This window comes from Octopus bimaculoides, chromosome 15 (genome assembly GCF_046866305.1).
Source record: "Octopus bimaculoides isolate indiv1 chromosome 15, ASM4686630v1, whole genome shotgun sequence".
In the NCBI taxonomy this organism is placed as follows: Eukaryota; Metazoa; Mollusca; class Cephalopoda; order Octopoda; family Octopodidae; genus Octopus; species Octopus bimaculoides.
This window is the reverse complement of record NC_142942.1, coordinates 52924263-52932906: the sequence shown is the minus strand read 5'-3', so window position 1 is coordinate 52932906 and position 8644 is coordinate 52924263. Positions and strand designations below refer to the sequence as shown.

The 8644-nt window shown below is 34.3% G+C and overlaps 1 protein-coding gene across 3 annotated transcripts in view; it reads right to left on the bottom strand.

The window, feature by feature from the left end:
- Positions 1-4536: 4536 nt before the first annotated feature.
- LOC106870780 (dual specificity mitogen-activated protein kinase kinase 5) overlaps positions 4537-8644 on the bottom strand; it is a 25145-nt gene continuing 21037 nt past the window's right edge. For all 3 annotated transcript variants that reach the window (XM_089363866.1, XM_089363865.1, XM_089363867.1), the window contains 3 exons: positions 8191-8252; positions 7288-7333; positions 4537-6188 (listed from right to left, as the gene is read on the bottom strand). In XM_089363866.1, coding sequence (XP_089219992.1) covers positions 6111-6188; positions 7288-7333; positions 8191-8252 — 186 coding nt within the window. In that variant the 3' untranslated portion in view covers positions 4537-6110. The remainder of the gene's footprint in view (positions 6189-7287; positions 7334-8190; positions 8253-8644) is intronic.

Sequence of the window (8644 nt, the reverse complement as noted above, 5' to 3'; positions counted from 1 at the left end):
TGTCTTTGGCATCATTGGACCCCCCCTCTCCCAATCTCCCAACACCCACCAAAAACTAGTCCCAACAGATACTTGAACCTTCTTGGGAAAGTTGTTACCAAAAAACGTCTTCTGACCTGTTTACCAGTGAAATCTGCTGCTTCTATTACACATCTTCACACTTGTGTTGTTTCCATTTAGACAGAACTTTGATTGTGTGTAGTTGCAGACTAATGGTGCATATGCTGTTTAGCACACACATTAAAACACATACACACACACACGCATTAATATACATATGCCATATGCAAACATGCTTACCTGTATATATATATAATATATATATATGAGTTATTGACTCATGCAAATGTATGTATGTGTGTGTACACATTAATCTGTGAACACATTAACCTGTGTACACAACACAGAATATTCTCTCAAATGTGTACATATTCTTATATGTTGTGTGCTCTGGAGTAAATTGCCTTTTTGTTTTTTTCCTTGCTCACATTAATGTTGAATGTGCATATGTTCACCCTCTCTCTCTCTCCTGCAGGCTGGTGATGTACAACCATTCTTTGATTTGAAATCAGTCTGTACAGTTCTTCACTTGGAATATTATTTGAATTCTTTTTTTTTTTTTGCAAACTATGTTGCATATTTCAGACTGAAGTTTTAACCTAGCCTTTAATTTATTCCATTTTTAACAAGAAAAAAACATTGCATTGCTGCCCTATTATTCTTCCAAATGTTATATGTATGGTGTGTATGTGTGTGTGTATATATATATATATATATATATATTATAGACTCTGTGTGTGTGTATATATATATATATATATATATATATATATATATATATATGCATATGTGTGTGTGTGTGTGTATGCATGTATATATATAAAACAAAATTTGGAGAAAAAAGAAAGAACACAAGTAGAACAACCAAAAGTTGTTCGTGTAAAAAAAAAACAAGAAGTATACTGTAACTAACAATTTTTCACCATCCAAGAGAACATGTATTATTATTATTATTATTATTATTATTATTATTATTACTATTACTACTATTATTATTGTTGTTGTTGCTGTTGTTGAGGGTGTTGGAGGTGGTGAGATGGATGTGAGCTACAAAACACCTGATTTGACACCTGAAAGCAGAAGAAAACAAAGACAAAAGTTATTTTATAAATCTAGGAGACTCTTTTAATGCTGCACTCCTCAGTATATCTTGTCTTTTTTTTTTTCTTTTGGTTTTTGGTTTTGTTTTTCTTTTCAATATTTCAGTTGGATTCTTGAATCAAATACCACACAAAATAGCTGAAAACTTACCAAATACATTAAGCAAGAAATATATATATATATATAACAATAACAAAAAAAAAACAGGTTAAAAAAGAAGGAAATGTACAGAGCACTGACAAAATAATGCTGAAAATATAAATAAATGTAAAGAAAAAACAAAAATATATGCACTGCCCCCATTTTCCCCAAAAACCTTCATAAGCAAAGGGAACATCCCCCCGTCTTTCATTATTATTATTATTATTATTATTATTATGCAATGCAGATGTGTAAAAAGAAAAGGCACTTCAGTTTTATGTGTATAGTTTGTGGTTGGAGGCTAAAATCGTTTTTCTTCTTCCTTTCAATCACCAACTCTGTCCAGCTTTGTGGGTGATTTAAACAAGACGAGAGCCTACTGCGCTTTGAAATGCGAGGAGTGTTTACAACTGTTGTGCCAAGCATGTCAAATGCAGAATTTGTAGATAACATGCAAGAAAAATAACGCCCCCCCCCCCTGCCAACAACAACCCCCAAATCCAAACCCAATGCTACTGTGATCTCTTAAACAAGTTTCATATATAATATGTGTGTGTGTGTCTCGCTCTCTCTCTCTCCCTATATATATGTGTGTGTGTGTGTGTGTGTGTGTGTGTGTATATATACACAGGAGTGGCTGTGTGGTAAGTAGCTTGCTTACCAACCACATGGTTCCAGGTTCAGTCCAACTGTGTGGCACCTTGGGCAAGTGTCTTCTACTATAGCCTCGGGCCGACCAAAGCCTTGTGAGTGGATTTGGTAGACAGAAACTGAAAGAAGCCCGTCGTATATATGTATATATATATATATATATATTTTTGTATGTGTGTTTGTGTGTCTGTGTTTGTCCCCCCAACATCGCTTGACAACTGATGCTGGTGTGTTTATGTCCCCGTAACTTAGCGGTTCGGCAAAAAGAGACCCATGGAATAAGTACTAGGCTTACAAAGAATAAGTCCTGGGGTCGATTTTCTCGACTAAAGGTGGTGCTCCAGCATGGCCGCAGTCAAATGACTGAAACAAGTAAAAGAGTAAAAGAGAGAATATATATATATATATATATATATATATACACACATATATATTACTACTGTTTCACCAAATGTCTAAAATGTTTATAGTTTGTCTAGCCTTTGTGTATTCTGAGACTTTGGCTAAATAATAATAATAATGATAATAATAATAATTACTGACTGATACAATTCCCTCACTTTCACCCCTGTGGTCTATCTCTTTATCTCATACTCACTCTTCCATATTTGTACAAAGAAAATTTTTATTCCCCCACCTTCCTGCCTCCTTTTATCTTACAAACAAATGGAATCGGTGAAATAGGCAATGCATAAACACTCGGTTTCTGTGATGGGACATGTGCAGCTACTGTCTGCGAGGACATGTGGAAATTATTTCCGTTGCTTGCCTGACATCACCGTTCTTCTGCTTCTGTCATCACTTTTACTTTACAAATCTCTCCACTTATATTTGTTCACTACACTGAAGTTTCTATATCTCAAGCATTCTCCTGTCATGGAACGCTACAAAAAAAAGAATAAATATTAAAAAAAGCAACAACAATGAACAACAATAAAAGGAAGGAAAAAAAACATTTTTTTTTCTTTTTGTACATTGGTACCACTCACAAAAGAGCAGAAAAAACACTAACAAGAAAATCACAAACAAACAAAACATCAAATGTGAAACACACGTTAAAATTTCACATAATTAACAGAAAATTTCTGGCTGTGCTTAAACATTTTTCCAAATTCTATAAACATGAATATTGAACTTCTGGAAAATATTTCAAAAAAGAAAGAAACAAAAAAAAAAAAATGGAAATTGGAAAACCACAAGGAAAGTAATTAAAAGATTGACGAGAAAAGTATTTTTAACTTGAATTTTGCCTGCAATATTTTTGTTTTGTTTTGTTTTTATTTTTTGACTGAGCGTTAATAATAATAATAATAATAATAATAATAATGATGATGATGATGATGATAATAGTATTAATTAGTAATAATAAAGATAACAACAACAGCAACAGCAACCTTGCAGAATAAGTCTCCCAATAACTTTTGACCTGCTATTTAAAAATAATAAAAGACAAAAAAAAATAAAATTAATATAAATAAGAAACTGTTATTGTTTTCAGGCTGAGTCAAGTTTTTTTTTTTTAATGTATATGCTTTAATGTGGTTGGTCTGCTTTTAATTTTCTTTAGACATATACAGGTACAGACATAGTTGTATAGTTAAGAAGCTAGAACTTATTCTATCGGTCTCTTTTGCCGAACCGCTAGGTTTCAAGCAACATAAAGACACCAACATCAGTTGTCAAGTGGTGGTGGGGACAAGCACAGACATGACACGCACAAAGATAAATATAGAAATATATATACATATAGACGCAGGAGTGGTTGTGTGGTAAGTAGCTTGCTTACCAACCACATGGTTCCGGGTTCAGTCCCACTGTGTGGCACCTTGGGCAAGTGTCTTCTCCTATAGCCTCGGGCCAACCAAAGCCTTGAGTGGATTTGGTAGGTGGAAACTGAAAGAAGCCTGTCGTATATATGTGTGTGTGTCTGTGTTTGTTCCCCCTTGCCATCGCTTGACAACCGATGCTGGTGTGTTTAGGCCCCGTAATTTAGCGGTTCGGCAAAAAGAGACCTATAGAATAAGTACTAGGCTTACAAAGAATAAGTCCTGGGCTCGATTTTCTCGACTAATAGCAGTGCTCCAGCATGGCCGCAGTCAAATGACTGAAAGAAAAGAGTAAAGAGTATATATACACCAGCTTCTTTCAGTTTCCATCTACAAAATCCACTCACAAGGCTTTGGTCGGACTGAGGCTATAAGTAGAAGGAATTTGTCTCTATTACATTGTATATATATATATATATATATATATATATATATATATATATGACGGGCTTCTTTCAGTTTCCGTTTACCAGATCCACTCACAAGGCTTTGGTCGGCCTGAGGCTATAGTAGAAGACACTTGCCCAAGGTGCCACACAGTGGGACTGAACCCGGGACCATGTGGTTTGTAAGCAAGCTACTTACCACACAGCCACTCCTATGCATTGTACAATCTGCCTTTCATTTCAAGAGAGAGAGAGAGAGAAGAAGGGAGAGATATACTTTACAAACACAATGTAATAGAGACAGTGTTAGAAAATATAGAAAAATGTCAAAGTTGAAATAAAATTGGATGGGAAGAAAAACTCAACAAAACTTTGAATTTAATACAATTTTATTTTCAATTCATTTTAATATATAAATTAATTAAAATAACAAATACTATCCAGGGACTTTATTTTATTGAACCCCCCACAAAGGATAAAAGACAAAGTTGGCCTTTGCAGTATTTGAACCTAGAATATAAACAACTGGAAAAAATACTGCAAAACGTTTTGCCTGATGCTCTAATGATTCTGCCAATGTACCATGCTTATAATAATCCTTTTTATTATAGGCATAAGGCCTGAAATTTAAGGGAGGTGGGATAGTAAATAACATTGACCTCAGTACTCCGCTGGTACTTATTTCATCAACCCTAAAAAGACAAAAGGTAAAGTCGATCTCGGCCACAATGGTGAAAGGAAAGAACTTCTGACCTTTTTGTTGATGAAAAATTAACTTTAGATACTTCTTGTTCAAGTATCAAGAATCAGTGTGGCCCCTCTCTCCTCGAATTTGCGGTGCTGTGCCCGTATCAGAAACCCTTAATAATGTTGGTGGTTTGAGAGAATTAGCAAAGTGTCACATTAAATTGCTTTTTATGCTCTGAGTTCAAATCTTGCTAAGATCAAAATTAGCCTTTCATCCTTTCGGGGTCAATAAAATAAAGTACCAACGGAGTGCTTTAAAATCAAATATACACTCAGTTTCACCCCACCCCTTCTGTGTTCCCTTGATCTGCTAGAAAGAGCAGTTAAATCATACTTTAGTGCCTTAGAAAAAGAAGGATGCATTGGATCCTGTAACTCTATATACACTATGTTACAAGAAAAAAAGCTAGCTTTAATCAAATAACAACAAAGCAGATACCTTTATAAACAACTGAAAAGCAGTCATGTGTGACACCTTTTTATTACCTGGTTTTGGCTGAGTGAGTGACTAGTTTGAACCCTGCTTCATCAGATATAAAAACTCACATACAAAGCCAGCGATATCAGGGGGAGTGGTGTTAAGTAGATAACACTGTCTCCAGTGTGCAACTGGTATTTATTTTATGAAACCTGAAAGGCAAAGTGGACCTTGGTAAGGATGGATGAAATGGAGTTAAGCATTTTGTCTAGCATGTTAACAATTCTGCCAACTTGTCCCCTTGCTCACTGCCAATATATTAACCCTTTTGTTACCAACCTGGCTGAAACCGGCTCTGAGTACAAATGTTGTGTTTTCATAAGATTTGAATTAAAATCTTCCACCAAACCTTAGTCACAATTAATGCTTCTAACACTAGCTTAATGATAACCAAGTTATTTTACTAAATTCTTTGTTATGTTTAAAGTTAATTGAAAGAAACACAGAACATCTCAAAATAAATACAGCAATGAATGGGTTAATCCATTACAGTTGATAACATTTAGTTTGCTGCACACTGGATATTGTAATAGCTGCTACTGACTTATGAAAGGAAAGGTTTATATTATTCAGAACGTATGAAACGAGGGCTAGCTAAAAGCTTGACAACAAACATGGACGTTTAGGGCAAACTTATGAAATGCACTGGACAGGCAGAACATTAATAATTCATTTGTTGTTCTTCAGCAAATTGGTTCTTTGGTTCAACAGTTCTTCAATTCATCGTTGTTGTTGCTGGACCCAGTTGGCTATGATGTCGGAACTGTCCATGCAATGCTTTTGAGTGTAGGCATGAACCTGACAACAGAAATATATACACAACTGTAACTCCTATTAGGAAATGAAACATATGTAACGGGAGTTAAATGATACCAAATTTTTCAGTCTTCTGTTTGGTTTGATATTATCATATCATTAACTTTGAATTATGACATTTATTACGTTTTAGTGGATTATATAGTGGTTTTTAGTTTTTAATTTTTTAATCATTTTACTTTCTTACTTTTTAATTTTTAATTAGCCAACCCTATTATTTTTGTAGTTAGTTAATTTTTTTGTTTTGTTAAATTTATCTGTCTTTACTAGATATTTACATATCATGAATTGTAATGTTAATAAAACGCTGGAGGGTTATATTAGGTTGTCAAGAAAGTTCTTGCGGAATTTTTAATTTTGGTTTTAAATGATGTATTTTCAAATTAATTTTCATTAAATTACTTTGACTTTATATATCATTTTAAAGCCTGTATTTCGCTCTATCTAATTGTGTTACTCTTTCTCTTTTTGAATAATTAGGCCATTTTTTTCCAGAACGTTATATACAACATGGACAAAAAGCAAATTCACACAATTTTCTTATTCCAGTTCAAGCCAGGCTGAAAAGCTCGCAATATCAACGATGTGTTTGGCCCAGGAACCACTAATGAACATACAGCACAGTGGTAGTTCAAAAAATTTTGTAGCCGTCTGCCATCGGATGTTGACAACGATCAACTAAGAGCCTTAGTCGAAGCCAATCCATGCACAACTTTTCGAGAGCTTGCTTCTGAATTAGACGTAACGTATACGACAATTTCCAACCACTTGAAAGAGATTGGAAAAACAAAAATACTTGAGAAATGGGTGCTGCACAAATTGAACGACAACAAAAAAAAAAACACCGTTTTGAAGTGTTGTCTTCCCTTCTTTTATGCAACAAGAACGATGTCTGTGCCATATATCTGTAACTCAACAGAACCACCTCATGCAACCCATTGATGGATACTTTCATATGTTAAGTACCAAATGACATGGTTGTCAGAATTCCAAATGTAGGCCTCTTTGCTTCCATACATTTTCAATTGAAATATAGTCTCAAAGAGTGAAAAATAAACGATACTATGGACTGAAACCTTACCAACAAGTCTGCAGCTGGTAACCTGTCCTGGGGCAGGGTCTGCATACTGCAAAAGGAAACAAAACAAGTGGAAATTAAGATATCCTCTATTGTTGTTGATGATGATGATGATGATGTTGTTTATTGATGATATTGTTGTTTAACCCAAATCAACCTTTCCTGAGTAGTGCTATGATCAGAGGCGATCTAGCCATGGCCACCATGTCCTTTTGTATATCAGGAATCACATTGTTCAACGTGTCCTTCCTCTTTTTCTCAGACATTGGGATATCATTTGACCAAGATTTGGTTGCTATTTCTATTTCTAACAGGTTCACTGACCATATTGTGGCTTCCTCAATGGCTTGAATTTTGCTGATGTTGATGATGGCAATGACAAGATGATAATGATGATAGTTGTGATGATGATGATGTCAAGCTTGTTGGTGGAATTTGCTATTGTTTTTGTTCTTGATTATATGAAGGCTGACGTTAGTGTTGCTATTGCCAACCTTGAACTTGGTGGTGCAGCTGTTGTTGATGATGTTGATGGTAATGTTGTTGTTGTTGTTATTAATGCAGTGTAAAAGGAATAAGATAAATAAAAGAAAAAAAAATATGTTTCTGTCAGGATGAATCCAAATATTTTCCTCACAAACTCTTATGAACGAGAGATTTCTGCAAATGAAGACGTTTTTTGAGGAATTGAGAAGAACTGAATTTTATTTTTGTGAAGAGTGTCTTCTTTTGTGAACAAAGATTTGATTTTTTTTTTATGAAAAAACCTCAATAAAAAAAAGGCAAAAATTTTAATACAAAAACAAGAAATAAAAGATGGCATGAACTAGGCATTGTATTTTTGTTTTTTTTTATGTTATTTTAATTCCTTGATATCTAAATAAGATACCAAGTTGAGAAACTTACCATTTTGTGACGTAATGAACTAATTCTGCTGAGAAGTGTTCTTCAGATAATCTGGGTGGAGGCTGAAGAGAAATGTAAAATAATTTTTAAACAGTTAAGATGTATTCACATCTCTGTCTGTCTGTTGGTTAGTTGATCTAAGTTAGTGTACATGGAGGATCCCCGTCCTCACCTACAAACTGGAAGAGAGTTTCAATCTAGAAGTTTCTACTAATATAGCTTGGAACTTCCCGACACAAATTAAAAAGCCTTTCCCAAGAACCTTTAGATATCATAAACTTTTCAATTTACATAATGTCAATGTTAGCTATCAATGATTAAATAATATCACTTTCAACACTGCATGCTACAACAGATATAAAATTTGAATAATGTATCTCAAAAAATAAGAAACATTGTTTTACCTTTTCCTGAGAAAGTCACCATGTGAACGAATACAGTGTGTGTGTGTGTG